Here is a 17,215-nt window from a genome sequence, read left to right as displayed (position 1 = left end):
TTTATCTCATGCTAAAGAAAGTTGATTGACCTACACAATATATAAATGTAGGAGAAAAAGGAATACAGATAAGCGCGATGCGCTCCATTGAATGTGATGAGCAATAACGAAAGAGACAAAAATCCTATATTTTACATTCGTGTGGCCATACGATGACGTCACAATGTTTTTTTAGCCTTATTGATGCATGATCCGATATCTACAACTCATCAACTTCTAGATTTTGTAATAAAAATAAACGGTTAACGGTTTACTTTAGAAACTATGACTGTTTAAAAAAAGACATAATTTTGACGATTTTTTAAGCTTTTTCATAAAAAACGCGCACGAATTGTCTAATTCAACGTGTTCGTATGGCGTTATTTAAACTGGAAAAGGTCTAAATTGTTTTCAAAATCACTGGGAAAGGCTTGAAAAATATAATTCAAGAGAAAAAAATATGTTTTTAACGCTATGTGCGCACCGCGCGCTTAAAAAATTGCGCGCCCGTGGGAATTTTTGACATGCTCAAAATGACAAGAAACGCGTAAAAAGTTGATTAGAAATTAATTTTGCGCATTTTGAAATTTTAAATGCGCGTGCGCGCGTAACTTCTTGTCAAACATGCCATTTTTAATCCGTAGAAAGTTTGCCCCTGATATGACTTAAATTTTGTCAAAGTGTCAATACTAAATGACTTTTGGTTTTTAATCTATGATCAATCATTGAAATTCATAAAATTGCGCATAAGTCACGTTGCGCAACTATGACGTCATTCAAAAATAGGAGGTGCACAACTTCACGTAAATGCCCATATGTTGTCAAAGTTATGAAATGTTATGTTTACACATTTTAGAGGAACACGACTCACAAAAAGGAAGGAAGGAAAGAAGAATAATACAGAAAAAAAATATTGATCTCATACAATTACAAGGAGTTATCCGCTTGGTATACCAAGCGGATAACTAATAATACAGAAAACTAGATTTGAACTCGTCACTTTGACGAGTTCGGGTTATCCGCGCAAACGCAACATGCACATACGTTTAAAATATATGAACGCCGAAAATTATTATGCCATCCTATGACATGAATTAAATATGTTTACAGTGTTGAATTGTACCTATTTTGTAGCATACAGCATATTACAGTATTTACAGAATACACTGTATATGTTATATACAGTGGTAGCATAGACGAAATTACGAGACCGATCTTTTAAAGCCAATTATTAACACGATGACGTCATCAAATTGACTTATAAAGATAACTATTTTAGAAGATAATTATCTAAATAATTACATTAATACAAATTTGAAGAATTTTGGGCACGTGAAAGTGAGATGCGCTCTCGTTTAAACGCAATGAACTTTTACGCAAGAGATGAAAATACGACTTTTTTTATTCAACTGGCTATATGATGACGTCACAATATCTGATTTGAAAAATGTTCACATGAATTCGTATCTACAATCCAATAGCTTCCACAAAACCTTTTAATTATGATTATCACTTTTTATTCTGACGAGCTATAACAGATTGAAATTTACTGTAAAGATGAAAATAGGTGACCCACGTTATTTACATTTTTAGACATGATGACGTCATAAAAATTAAAATATTTTTAACTCATGCGAAAGATAGTTAATTGACCTAGACAGTATTAAAATATCGGGTGAAATGGAATACGTATAAGCGAGATGCGCTCTATTTAATGTGATGAGCAATAACGAAACAGTAAAAAATCCTATATTTTACATTCGTGTGGCCATACGATGACGTCATAACATCCGAGAGGTAAAAATTCTGCATGAATTCATATCTACAATTTATCTTCTTGCATAATAAGTTAAAAAAATTGGGGGTCACCTTCGATCCTGAAGAGCTATAATAGATTCAAAATAGGCATATATTTGACAATATTTTGTAACTTTTTCAACTAAAACGCGCGCAAATGTTATAAATCAACGTGTTCGTATGACGTCATTTTTATTTGAAATGATGTCAATCTTTTTTTAAATGACTAGGAAAGGCTGGAAAATCACAATTCAAGAGAAAAAAACATGTTTTTCATGCTCCGTGCGCACCTTACGCGTAAAAGTTTTCGCGCGCGTGGGAATTTTTGACATGTTCAAAATGTCATGATCAGCGCAGAAAGTTGATTAGAAATTAATTTTGCGCATTTTGAAACTTTAAATGCGCGTGCGCGCGTAATTTCTTGTAAAACACGTCATTTTTAATCCATAGAAAGTTTGCCCTTAATTTAACTTAAATTTTCACCAAGTGTCAATATAAAATAACTTTTGGTTTATAATCTATGACCAATCATTGAAATTCATAAAATCGCGCGTAACTTACGCTGCGCGACTCTAAAGTCATATAACGAAGTTTCTTGCACATCTACAGCTACAGGTCAATCTTATGACAAAGTTATACAATCTTATGTTGACAAGAATGAGAGATATGCGACGCACAAAAATCCGGGAAAGAAAGAAGAATAAAGATGAAGAAAAAAGATATTTACAATAACAAGGGTTATCCGCAACTTACTAGTTGCGGATAACCAAAAAATATTGATCTCATACAATTACAAGGAGTTATCCGCTTGGTATACCAAGCGGATAACTAATAATCAATACAAGCCACAATAGTTTAAACAACCAACCTAATTATCTATTTTTACTCTTCTATACAACTTATAACTAGATATTTATTTAAAATCTGACGCTCGATCCACATGGGTGCAGCCATCTTGAATCTTTGTTTCAGAGCCATATATAGAGAGAGTTACGACTTCGAATGGATTAGAAACCATGTTTGTGTCCAACTATTCCTATGTAGCGTATGGAGTTGAGTCTTTTGTTTTGAAAATGTATAACGTTCAAAAGGCTTTAATTATCGAATTTAATATCAAAACAATCAATTTGTTTAAAGGTTTTTGTTAAAATAATAAAAAAATTATAAAGTTACTGCGAACATGATTTTAAACAACAAAAATAGCAATTTCGGAACGGCTCTGGTTGTGCGCTCCATGCACGCTCTACGCGTGCGCGTTTAGTTTGTACAGCGATTCTCTATAGTAATGCATTGTTTTTACAGTTTGTTGTTTAAAATCATGTTCGCAGTAACTTTATGATTTCGTTATTATCTTAACAAAAACCTTTAAACAAATTGATTGTTTTGATATTAAATTCGATATTTAAAGCCTTGTGAATGTTATACATTTTTTAAGCAAATGACTCGACTCCATACGCTACATAGGCATAGTTGGACACAAACATGGCCGGCGTGCACACCACGTGACTTTCTAAAATCCGTGAACGCAATGCCGTAACTCTCTCTATATATGGCTCTGCTTTGTTTACAACTATAGCGCCACCAATCATAAAATAAATCCTAATCAACTACAGCATGACGCCCTCATCGGTCAAAAACTAGTTTACAAAATCCACCATTTTATCGATAAAACTCATGTTCTGTGAACATAATCCTCGCAACATAATAAATCCTCATAATCTAATAAATATACTCTTCTCTAAATAATATAATTACTTATAAGTCAATTACTGACACGCAACTAGTCCGAGAAACAATATCTCCAATGTAATTATTTACTAAATTTGTACCACTCTATATGACTGATCGACAGTGAGGTCAAAGAACTTATGGTGAGGTACACTAGCTGATTCTGCTCGGCTGCGAATAACATTCATTCAAGCCTAGCCTAAAGTTACTTAATATATAATCCAAACTACTTTTATCATCTCCTATAACTAACGTACCTTAGAACAAAATAATATCAATCTCAAATTTGAAGTTTAACAGGTATAATTAATAAGATGCATAAAGATAAATAACGGATGTTATTAATCTCAATCTCAGTTATCGGCGCTCCAAAAACATGTGTCCTCTCGCCGTCGCGGGAACAGCCTCATTACACCGAACCACCATCTAGAATTATTCCTCCTATAATTGTTTCTTAATTCTCACTATTACAGTCAAAGTTTGTAATGTATAACAACATTGTATAAATGTATACATCGTAATTTAACAACCAATCTCTAAAATTGAACATCGTCATATAACACTTAATTTGATAAACTATTATATTATTACACTGTTCTAGTTTAGTTTGAATGAATTCAGTCTACGACACTTGGCTAAGAATATCCTCAATAATTGAGTTCAGGGCCGTAGCCAGGATCTGTCAAGGCGGGGTTCGGACACTAAGTATTTTGGTCAACCCTAGCACCCCCCTAGTGTGAATTTGGTTAATCTTCTTATCACCTGTATTATAATAAGAACGTTTTTTTGTTTTAAACAAGTTGGTAATTTTCAATAACAATTTTTTAAACTGATGAATTTTTAATTTCATTATGTAGGCCTACTGTAACTCGTTCCAATGTGTTATAATAGATGGGACAGAAGACAAATGATATGATATACTTAGATAAAGAGATGTTCATCCCATTGTATAAAACGCTAATTCGTCCACTCTTAGAGTACTGTGTACAAGTGTGGTCACCTAACCAAGTTGGACTCAAGAAGATTTTAGAAAGAGCACAAAACCGAGCAACCAAACTTGTACCTGAACTTATAGGGATCTTCCCGCTGATGAGCGTCTCGCAATGCTTCACCAACCAACACTCGAAGAAAGACGAGATAGAGGTGATCTCATTGAAATGTTCAAAATTATCCGTGGTATAGTAAACATTGAGGCAAATTCATTTTTCACTCTAAGGCAGAACCCCGGAGGTTATATAACCAGAGGACACTCACTTACACTATCTAAACCTAGACACAAAACCATCAGGAGAGATACCTATTTTGACGTCAGAGCAATCAACAAATGGAACTCACTATCAGAACATGTCATTAACAGCACAAACACAAATTCATTCAAAAACAACCTCGACATTCACATAAACAAAAGGAGAGAAGGCAACTATTACGAGCATTAAGCTCACAGCCTCTTTTAATCACTAAAGGTAAGAATCACTAAAGGTAAGGATATGGTCTTACAATTATATTTCGGATGTTACGCAAGTTATAAACTTAAATATTGTCAAAAAAATTAAATAAGGAGTAAAGATGTTAACTTATGAATAATTTAAAAAAACAGTATTAGATTAGAAATTGTCTACCTTTTTTCAAGATAACCAGCCTAATTCTTGTCTTAATGCATTATTATTATTCACTTTATTTATTCCATCAAAAATCTATTACAAATAGTGGCCTAAAGGGCCAAATTGCTTATAAAATTACAATTAAAAAGAAGTCAGCACAATATAAACACACACAACATCAATACAACACAAAAAAATGAGCAAAAATCACAAAAAAAGAAAAAAAAAGACTGAAGCAAGACCATCAGAGAGAAGGGTGAACATATAGAATAAAATATGGTTAATATATACCGTAAAAAGCAGTAATATGCCAAATTATATTACATTTTCTGTTCTGTCAAAATTGGTCAGATTGAAGGTTACCAATCGTACTACTCTTGTGGATAAGGCACTTTATTTAAAGATTGTCAATCCCTGTATAAACTTTTATTATGCCATAACCAATAACTTCAATCTTCCTTCAAATGTTATAATATTATTAAACTATACAAAAATCAACCTTTACCTCCGAACTTGCAGGTGTATTTGTCTGAAAATAAGTAAAATCAATAAATTAGGGAGGTATTTAGAACATCATTTTTACAACTAAAGCATTCTAATAAATTCAATCAATCAATCAATCAATTCTCTACTTAAATGTAGTGTCATTTGTCAAATGTTATAATATTATTAAACTATACAAAAATCAACCTTTACCTCTGAACTTGCAGGTGTATTTGTCTGAAAATAAGTAAAATCAATAAATTAGGGAGGTATTTAGAACATCATTTTTACAACTAAAGCATTCTAATAAATTCAATCAATCAATCAATCAATTCTCTACTTAAATGTAGTGTCATTTGTCAAATGTTATAATATTATTAAACTATACAAAAATCAACCTTTACCTCTGAACTTGCAGGTGTATTTGTCTGAAAATAAGTAAAATCAATAAATTAGGGAGGTATTTAGAACATCATTTTTACAACTAAAGCATTCTAATAAATTCAATCAATCAATCAATCAATCAATTCTCTACTTAAATGTAGTGTCATTTGTCAAATGTCAAAATATTACTAAACTATACAAAAATCAACCTTTACCTCTGAACTTGGAGGTGTATTTGTCTGAAAATAAGTAAAATCAATAAATTAGGGAGGTATTTAGAACATCATTTTTACAACTAAAGCATTCTAATAAATTCAATCAATCAATCAATCAATTCTCTACTTAAATGTAGTGTCATTTGTCAAATGTCAAAATATTACTAAACTATACAAAAATCAACCTTTACCTCTGAACTTGCAGGTGTATTTGTCTGAAAATAAGTAAAATCAATAAATTAAGTAGGTATTTAGAACATCATTTTAAAGCATTCTCTACTTAAATGTAGTGTAATTTGTCAATACACTGTGCTCCCTTCATGTGCCACTAGTGGAGCACAGTAAAAAAACTTTTTTTTTCTTAGGTTACTAAAAAATGATTGCTAAGCAATGCATTATAATTCAAACATATCATTATTACACCCATATACAAATTTTGAAATACAAAGTTTTTTTATTTCTTATTAAATATATTACACAGAGGCAGAATTAACAAGAAATTCTTGTATATAATAAAACAATAAAGCATTTTCACAAGTCGAAAGAAGATCAATTCCAAAATTAAAAATTTAACTTGGCTAAGATATCCTCAATAATTGAGTTAGCGTTTACAAGTACAATATCTCTTTGTGTATTATAATTAGGGCAGTAACATAAGAAATGAAGCGGATTCTCAACATTAAAGACACAATTACAATTTGGATTGTCCCAAAGTCCATTTAAGAATAAATGCGAATTGAGACAACTGAAACCAAGTCGGATTCTAGTGTGAATTTGGTTAATCTTCTTATCACCTGTATTATAATAAGAACGTTTTTTTTGTTTTAAACAAGTTGGTTTTCAATAACAATTTTTTAAACTGATGAATTTTTAATTTCATTATGTAGGCCTACTGTAACTCGTTCCAATGTGTTATAATAGATGGGACAGAAGACAAATGATATGATATGGTCTTACAATTATATTTCAGATGTTACGCAAGTTATAAACTTAAATATTGTCAAAAAAATTAAATAAGGAGTAAAGATGTTAACTTTAAAAAACAGTATTAGATTAGAAATTGTCTACCTTTTTTCAAGATAACCAGCCTAATTCTTGTCTTAATGCATTATTATTATTCACTTTATTTATTCCATCAAAAATCTATTACAAATAGTGGCCTAAAGGGCCAAATTGCTTATAAAATTACAATTAAAAAGAAGTCAGCACAATATAAACACACACAACATCAATACAACACAAAAAAATGAGCAAAAATCACAAAAAAAGAAAAAAAAAGACTGAAGCAAGACCATCAGAGAGAAGGGTGAACATATAGAATAAAATATGGTTAATATATACCGTAAAAAGCAGTAATATGCCAAATTATATTACATTTTCTGTTCTGTCAAAATTGGTCAGATTGAAGGTTACCAATCGTACTACTCTTGTGGATAAGGCACTTTATTTAAAGATTGTCAATCCCTGTATAAACTCATTATGTCATAACCAATAACTTCAATCTTCCTTCAAATGTTATAATATTATTAAACTATACAAAAATCAACCTTTACCTCCGAACTTGCAGGTGTATTTGTCTGAAAATAAGTAAAATCAATAAATTAGGGAGGTATTTAGAACATCATTTTTACAACTAAAGCATTCTAATAAATTCAATCAATCAATCAATCAATTCTCTACTTAAATGTAGTGTCATTTGTCAAATGTTATAATATTATTAAACTATACAAAAATCAACCTTTACCTCTGAACTTGCAGGTGTATTTGTCTGAAAATAAGTAAAATCAATAAATTAAGTAGGTATTTAGAACATCATTTTAAAGCATTCTCTACTTAAATGTAGTGTGATTTGTCAATACACTGTGCTCCCTTCATGTGCCACTAGTGGAGCGCAGTCAAAAAACTTTTTTTTTCTTAGGTTACTAAAAAATGATTGCTAAGCAATGCATTATAATTCAAACATATCATTATTACACCCATATACAAATTTTGAAATACAAAGTTGTTTTATTTTTTATTAAATATATTACACAGAGGCAGAATTAACAAGAAATTCTTGTATAAATAAAAATGGGTCATAGTATTATGAATTAGGAAAAGGATGAATATGGATCTTGTAGATTTTTAAGATGTTTGTGTAAATGTGAATTGGTTATTTTTAATATATATTTTAATTGATTATTACTATGTATTTTTTAAAACTTGTTCAACTTTTAATTTTATAGGACATTTTTTTCTTTTGTAAATGGGGAAAATAGAAGAAATACCTTATACTTTAGATTTCTTTTTTTTCAAGTCACCGCTGCGTCGCTTTTGTTTTTGGTTTACCGTATTTATACTGAATTTTTAAAAAATGGTAAACTGGAGCACAGTGTATTTAACATTGCAATATAGGCCTACCGTGTGCATATTTAGTATGTGTCTTTCCAGACGCACATATTCAATTTTGCAAATGTCGCACAGTTTTTTTTTCCCCTTGGTTGGGTTTCTTCTAAAAGTTAAAGAAAATAAAATCACATTATTACATAAAAACAATAATCAGTGGCTTAGTCCTTATGTTAGAAATATTTCTAATATGAAAGTTTTAGAAGTCAAAAATTGTTTATTTAACATACGCCTATATTTGAAATAACAATATTTATATTTAGCTAGTAACATGCATCTGTTTTAGGCTATGTAATATGACAGATAATATTGCACTTTCTTTCAGGACAATATGAATTCCTGGAAAAAATGTCAGGGGTGAGGGAATTTCATTTCCTAAAAGGAATTCACTATAAAAGGTGATATCTGTTATATTACATAGCCAACAACAAGTTGAATATCTACTGCTGGGTCGGGTGTAGCTAAGCCTCCTTATATTTATTAATATATCATCCGTCAGGGCACATTATAGTAAACATTATACGTTATTAATTCACTGTGAATCTGGTAGTGCCCTGATGGATGATATTTATTAATGTATCATCCGTCAGGGCACATTATAGTTAACATTATACGTTGTTAATTCACTGTGAATCTGGTAGTGCCCTGATGGATGATATTTATTAATGTATCATCCGTCAGGGCACATTATAGTTAACATTATACGTTGTTAATTCACTGTGAATCTGGTAGTGCCCTGATGGATGATATTTATTAATGCATCATCCGTCAGGGCACATTATAGTTAACATTATACGTTGTTAATTCACTGTGAATCTGGTAGTGCCCTGATGGATGATATTTATTAATGTATCATCCGTCAGGGCACATTATAGTTAACATTATACGTTGTTAATTCACTGTGAATCTGGTAGTGCCCTGATGGATGATATTTATTAATGTATCATCCGTCAGGGCACATTATAGTTAACATTATACGTTGTTAATTCACTGTGAATCTGGTAGTGCCCTGATGGATGATATTTATTAATGTATCATCCGTCAGGGCACCTTTGGTTAACATTATACGTTGTTAATAATTCACTGTGAATCTGGTAGTGCCCTGATGGATGATATTTATTAATGCATCATCCGTCAGGGCACATTATAGTAAACATTATACGTTGTTAATTCACTGTGAATCTGGTAGTGGCCTGATGGATGATATTTATTAATGTATCATCCGTCAGGGCACATTATAGTTAACATTATACGTTATTAATTCACTGTGAATCTGGTAGTGCCCTGATGGATGATATTTATTAATGTATCATCCGTCAGGGCACATTATAGTTAACATTATACGTTATTAATTCACTGTGAATCTGGTAGTGCTCGATGGATGATATTTATTAATGCATCATCCGTCAGGGCACATTATAGTAAACATTATACGTTGTTAATTCACTGTGAATCTGGTAGTGGCCTGATGGATGATATTTATTAATGCATCATCCGTCAGGGCACATATAGTAAACATGTTGTTAATTCACTGTGAATCTGGTAGTGCCCTGATGGATGATATTTATTAATGTATCATCCGTCAGGGCACATTATAGTTAACATTATACGTTGTTAATTCACTGTGAATCTGGTAGTGCCCTGATGGATGATATTTATTAATGTATCATCCGTCAGGGCACATTATAGTAAACATTATACGTTGTTAATTCACTGTGAATCTGGTAGTGGCCTGATGGATGATATTTATTAATGCATCATCCGTCAGGGCACATTATAGTAAACATTATACGTTGTTAATTCACTGTGAATCTGGTAGTGGCCTGATGGATGATATTTATTAATGCATCATCCGTCAGGGCACATATAGTAAACATGTTGTTAATTCACTGTGAATCTGGTAGTGCCCTGATGGATGATATTTATTAATGCATCATCCGTCAGGGCACATTATAGTTAACATTATACGTTGTTAATTCACTGTGAATCTGGTAGTGCCCTGATGGATGATATTTATTAATGTATCATCCGTCAGGGCACATTATAGTTAACATTATACGTTATTAATTCACTGTGAATCTGGTAGTGCCCTGATGGATGATATTTATTAATGTATCATCCGTCAGGGCACATTATAGTTAACATTATACGTTGTTAATTCACTGTGAATCTGGTAGTGCCCTGATGGATGATATTTATTAATGTATCATCCGTCAGGGCACCTTTGGTTAACATTATACGTTGTTAATAATTCACTGTGAATCTGGTAGTGCCCTGATGGATGATATTTATTAATGCATCATCCGTCAGGGCACATTATAGTTAACATTATACGTTGTTAATTCACTGTGAATCTGGTAGTGCCCTGATGGATGATATTTATTAATATATCATCCGTCAGGGCACCTTTGGTTAACATTATACGTTGTTAATTCACTGTGAGTCTGGTAGTGCCATGATGGATGATCATTATTAAGTTTTATCCGTCAGGGCACCTATAGTTAACATTAAAGAGTACATTAACGTTTAACGCGCAGTGTGCGCGCAAACATCTGTGCGCTCATGGACATTTTTTAAACGCTTAAAATTGCCTGAAACGTACACGAATTTCATCGAAAATAAAATTTTGAATTTTTTAAGCACACGTACGCATGCGTTATATGCGCTATGTTGCTTCCATGTTGATGCATGACATTTTTCATCAACAGCAGGTGGTAGGGTCCATTAATTACTGTAAACCTACAGTATGTCACGACCACTGTTACCTCTCCAAATGGAAAATCACGTAATCTATAATGACGTGAGTGATGAATTAAATGCACTGGTTTTTTGCTTTTTTATTCCAGGCAATGGTGCCTGCCTTTATTTTATCTGTAAGCCACGGGCGTATAGATTCACAATATATTACAGTAAGGTTGACTTATATAACTTTGGATAAGAGGGATTACGCCAATAATAAGGACTTTCCCTTTCTGCCTTATAAGCCGGACATACAAGACAAAAGTGATACTCGTCTTCTATTTTAATTTTAGTGTGCTTTGAAGAAGCTTCATATTTTAACCAGCACATGTGTTGGAGCATGGTTTTCTGTGCTGTTTTTCTGATGTGGTTTGACCGTAAAAAAACACTTGTCCCAGGAGTCGGGTAAGTGGGTTTGCTAAAGCTGATGCCTTGTCTAAGTAAAATCTGTAAAATACTGCAAGTTAATTTTTACGATTTTGTAATGACAGTGGTCATTAAAACAGTTATTTTCATTATATATCTTAGTCCCTTTAATTAGGCCTACATTATGAAGCAGCGCTATGGTGCAATGAAAATAAATAGTGTCGAGTGTTTTCTTCGCATCCAGGTATTAATGCCATTTGCATTTTATGCTAAAATAATACAAGAAATTATGTTACTCACATTTTTCTTAGGCCAGCCAGACTGGCCCGTCGTTTATTGTCCGAGACATCTTTGTGGACCTGTGATATATGTCGTGAGACATTGACCACTTTGGTCTTGCAAAAAGGACACTCCTAAAACAAAAATAAAATAATTATGTATTTAATTATAAACACATTTTAAATACTAAGCCTATATGTTTATGCTAAGTCTGTTATATGTAATTTTCAAAATATTGTGTGTTAGGGTTTAAAAATTGAAAAGATTATTTTGCTTACTCTCTTCTCCTTTTTTGACTTCATATTTTCTTTCTGAAATATAATATAACAACTAGAATTTAATGTTATACTGTGACAAATAATAGGTGATTATTTTTATAATTTTACTGACATTTAATTTTAAAGAAACATGCACGTAAAATGATGTTGATGTCATCCTATGACATGATACATTTACGCTTATAGTGCTGAGTTGTACCTATGTGTCATATAGAATGAACAGTATACTGCAGTATAGCATCTATATATAAATTATGGTTAATTCTGACATAGGCGAGCACAATGCAAAAACTTCGGTACAAATCTCCGCCTTGGATACCTACCTTATCTATCTCAGATGTACCGCGAAACGTAGATTTGATAACATTAATGTGCAGTTCGACGCTATTTTTCCATATTTCTATCTTAGCAAGATATTATAAAGAGTTTTTTTAACAACATTTATGATTTCAACAGTAGATTTTCTACTCAATTTCAATTCTTGGCGGTCAAGTAATTTCCGGGTTTATGATAAGTTCACTTTGCAGCAACATGGTTTCAACTATTTTCTCTCTTTTATACACAAGGGAGCAGTTAAAAAAATAGATTTGATCCTAAAGGTGACTGGAAACAGGCACTTTCCATCAATCAATACAGTGTCCCTTTGGAAGACGGAAGAAAAAAACAGATACTATACATGTATGTACGTACTTCCAGTCAAAGTTTTCGATCAAAACATATCTCATAATGCAACGCGCTTATTTGGCTACTCTATATGCATAATCATAACACTTCTTTGCGATCTGTTTGAAAACACCTTCTCAACTGTGACGAGTTGTAAACAATCCTAATTAGCATCATGCATAATGTATACTCATGGTTTGAAATCTTTGTTTACTTTCGCTCGCGACGATTTTACAGACGAAATGTAATCAAATTAATTTAGCTGTTAATTACGTAAAATTGTTGTTTTTGGCTCGAATTTTCGACTTAAAGTGAATAACTTTAATATTACTTTGATATGGCCAATTTAAATTTAGAATATTTTGACCTTCATTTTTTTGTGTTTCAAGGGACAATACATCTTTAAGTAAGCTGGCAGGAATAACTGTAGGCTATCTGTGTCCTGTTAGGACCGAGATGTCTGCCCATGTTGCAAGCCGTAATGTCTTCTTTCTTGGGCCGAAACGGCCCACTCTGTCACGGCAGTTAGTTTCAAAAGATGTTTAAATTAAATAATGTATTAATACTTATTAGGATGATATTTATTTGAATAAACGCCTCTCCAATAAAACATCACTTTGAATAATAATCACCCCCCCCCCCCCCGCCAACCCAACTATCTAATAAACGTCCATCCCATCCACATTTATAACAACACAATTATACTATTTGTAGTAGAATTCATCGCACTGTTATCTACAATTTACCAAGCATTTGTTATTCTTTTTTACCACTTTTCATATCTATTAGATAGAGGATTTCATTTGATTATAAATGTTACCATATTATTAAAACTAAAAAATTTAACATATATCCCTCGAATAAGCCCCTCCCTCAAATGAACTCCGCCTCCCCACCTCCGCCCTATAAGGGCCCTACCAAATAATAAAGACTATACTTTAAAATGTTATTAATCATCTAAGACACTGTGAAACAGAATAGTTCAGTTTTACGAATGTCAAGCATTTTCAATAATGGTAACCGACAGAAAACGTAAAAGAAGAACATTATCATTCCGAGAACCATCGTCTACACTTCCTAGAGGGGGAGCGAGCGAAGCCGAGCTCACCCTCTAGTAGATGAAATTACGGGACCCACATCATGTTCTAAATTGTTGGTATGACGACATTATCAAAATAAACTTGAAGATGACAATTTTGAAAGATAATGATTTGAGCAAAGAAATATTAGATTTGGAAGAAAATTTAGCACGTAGAAGCGTTGAAATTTGTATAAATTTGTGGTGGTGCTACGGGGGCTCTAGCCCCTCGTCGGGGCCATTGACCGTAAGTACGTCAGAGGGCTATTATGCACTTTAAACATGCCATTTTCGCTTAGCCAACAATTTATTATAGTTAAGTTATTAAATTTTCAATGTCCTGTATGTCATGAACTTCTCACCACTCGGAAGTCCAGATGGTACGCACGCATACACCTCGGAGGTATAAACTGATTTCTCCGACTGAAAAGGGTGCACCCGCCGACTCTCACCCCCCTCCACCACAAATAAAGGCAAAACCAGGCCCGTAGCCAGGGGTGTTTTTTGGGGTTCGGGCGAACCCCCCCTTTTACCAGCGAACCCCCCTTGAAAAACAAAGGCCCCACTTCCAAAATCGTGCAATTAATTATGAATTATAGCAGATTTTTTGGTCATTTTACTTCTATTGACTATGTTTAAATCGATCGAATATACAGATTGTCCGATGTCAAAGTCACTGCTGAGCGTGAGATCGAGAGATTGTTGAGAGATGATGGTTATAAATACTAGAGGAAGTGTAGACGATGGTTCTCGGAATGATAATGTTCTTCTTTTACGTTTTCTGTCGGTTACCATTATTGAAAATGCTTGACATTCGTAAAACTAAACTATTCTGTTTCACAGTGTCTTAGATGATTAATAACATTTTAAAGTATAGTCTTTATTATTTGGTAGGGCCCTTATAGGGCGGAGGTGGGGAGGCGGAGTTTATTTGAGGGAGGGGCTTATTCGAGGGATATATGTTAAAGATGTATTGTCCCTTGAAACACAAAAAAATGAAGGTCAAAATATTCTAAATTTAAATTGGCCATATCAAAGTAATATTAAAGTTATTCACTTTAAGTCGAAAATTCGAGCCAAAAGCAACAAGTTTACGTAATTAACAGGTAAATTAGTTGGATTACATTTCATCTGGAAAATCGTCACGAGCGAAAGTAAACAAAGATTTCAAAACACGAGTACGCATTATGCATATGCTAATTAGGATTGTTTACAACTCGTCACGGTTGAGAAGGTATTTTCAAACAGATCATGAGGAAGTTTTATGATTATGCATACAGAGAGTAGCCAAACAAGCGCGTTTCGTTATGGGATATGTTTTGATCAAAAACTTTGACTGGAAGTCGAAGTTATTTTTTTAACAAAAAAACGTCTGTATTTCAGTTAAATGATTTTTTTTTTCGACAAATTTTTGGTGATAGTTATTAACTATTATGATACTTCAAAATGACCCACCTTTTTTCGAAATCTGTTATTTTTTATTTTTTTGGAATTAGTCAAAGGGACAATACATCTTTAAATTTGTTAGTTTTAATAATATGGTAACATTTATAATCAAATGAAATCCTCTATCTAATAGATATGAAAAGTGGTAAAAAAGAATAACAAATGCTTGGTAAATTGTAGATAACAGTGCGATGAATTCTACTACAAATAGTATAATTGTGTTATTATAAATGTGGATGGGATGGACGTTTTTAGATAGTTGGGTTGGCGGGGGGGGGGGGGGGTGATTATTATTCAAAGTGATGTTTTATTGGAGAGGCGTTTATTCAAATAAATATCATCCTAATAAGTATTAATACATTATTTAATTTAAACATCTTTTGAAACTAACTGCCGTGACAGAGTGGGCCGTTTCGGCCCAAGAAAGAAGACATTACGGCTTGCAACATGGGCAGACATCTCGGTCCTAACAGGACACAGATATCTTACAGTTATTCCTGCCAGCTTACTTAATAAAACTCAGCTATCGGGATTTCACTCGATTAATGTCTTATTATCAAATCTCCCTATGTAATTTTATAATACTATTCCCCACAATATATTCCGATTCTTTATGGCGTATATTTAATTTGATCTTTATTAATTTGCAGTATAATTTTTATTTTTTAACTACTGTACCTTTCACACGCGCGGTCCGTTCCTAAAATAAACAAAAAACTAAAATGGCTATGACTAATGGCCAACTTAAGCTCCAGTCCTACTATACATACATACATGTATAGTATCTGTTTTTTTCTTCAGTCTTCCAAAGGGACACTGTATTGATTGATGGAAAGTGCCTGTTTCCAGTCACCTTTAGGGTCAAATCTATTATTTTAACTGCTCCCTTGTGTATAAAAGAGAGAAAAATAGTTGAAACCATGTTGCTGCAAAGTGAACTTATCATAAACCCGGAAATTACTTGACCGCCAAGAATTGAAATTGAGTAGAAAATCTACTGTTGAAATCATAAATGTTGTTAAAAAACTCTTTGTAATATCTTGCTAAGATAGAAATATGGAAAAATAGCGTCGAACTGCACATTAATGTTATCAAATCTACGTTTCGCGGTACATCTGAGATAGATAAGGTAGGTATCCAAGGCGGAGATTTGTACCGAAGTTTTTGCATTGTGCTCGCCTATGTCAGAATCATAACCATAATTTATATATAGATGACAGAAAAATGGACTAACCAATCGCGTGCTTCGGCCGGGCTTTTCGGAACGCACAAGATCACGTTCAGTTCAGTTCAATCTTTTTGGGGATTTTTATTTTTTTCCTGGAAATATTTTTCATTAAACCAAAGAATTTCACTGTGTAAACTTGAATAAAAATGGTGCTGAGTTAAATTGGTACGTGTACGTAGGCCTACCGTATATTTCGGTGTATAAGACGCACTTTTGACACGCAAATTTGACCTCTAAATGTTACCCTAATTAATTTAATTACCTACTAATACTTAAATTAATTAACAATAGTGTACTACTCTGCAATGTAGGCCTAGCTAGTTACTCACTCCTGTCTAACCACAGTGTGGTAACAAGTTTATTGAATTTAAGGTAAATTGTCATCCTCGACTGTATTAATTAATATTACAGTACGCATTAGATATTCTACCCAGGCCTAGTAGTACTCTCTGAACTCGCGGGTGTGTATTCTAGCAGCATGCAGCATCACAGCACAACACATTTATGGAAGAGTCCATTAATTACGGTGGTGTCACATTTTAATTACACAATAACTATTTCCCTTG

The 17,215-nt window shown here is 32.9% G+C and overlaps 2 protein-coding genes across 2 annotated transcripts in view; one reads left to right on the top strand and one right to left on the bottom strand.

Annotated features, from left to right (window-relative positions):
- The window catches only part of LOC144856315 (ATP-binding cassette sub-family C member 9-like), a 259,349-nt gene that overhangs the window by 110,610 nt on the left and 131,524 nt on the right, over positions 1–17,215 (top strand). The gene's annotated exons all lie outside the window — the stretch shown is intronic.
- LOC144856340 (uncharacterized) overlaps positions 1–17,215 on the bottom strand; it is a 46,517-nt gene that overhangs the window by 25,665 nt on the left and 3,637 nt on the right. Inside the window, exons 2-11 of the mRNA XM_078714322.1 lie at positions 12,235–12,267; positions 11,978–12,090; positions 8,588–8,678; positions 7,932–7,955; positions 7,741–7,764; positions 6,379–6,402; positions 6,188–6,211; positions 5,993–6,016; positions 5,802–5,825; positions 5,611–5,634 (exon numbers count right to left, since the gene is read on the bottom strand). Of these exons, the coding sequence (XP_078570448.1) occupies positions 5,611–5,634; positions 5,802–5,825; positions 5,993–6,016; positions 6,188–6,211; positions 6,379–6,402; positions 7,741–7,764; positions 7,932–7,955; positions 8,588–8,678; positions 11,978–12,090; positions 12,235–12,258 (396 nt within the window). The 5' untranslated portion in view covers positions 12,259–12,267. The remainder of the gene's footprint in view (positions 1–5,610; positions 5,635–5,801; positions 5,826–5,992; positions 6,017–6,187; positions 6,212–6,378; positions 6,403–7,740; positions 7,765–7,931; positions 7,956–8,587; positions 8,679–11,977; positions 12,091–12,234; positions 12,268–17,215) is intronic.

The sequence above is a fragment of the Antedon bifida genome, chromosome 11 (genome assembly GCF_963402885.1).
Source record: "Antedon bifida chromosome 11, ecAntBifi1.1, whole genome shotgun sequence".
NCBI classification, from domain to species: domain Eukaryota; kingdom Metazoa; phylum Echinodermata; class Crinoidea; order Comatulida; family Antedonidae; genus Antedon; species Antedon bifida.
This window is presented reverse-complemented; position numbering and strand designations above follow the sequence as displayed.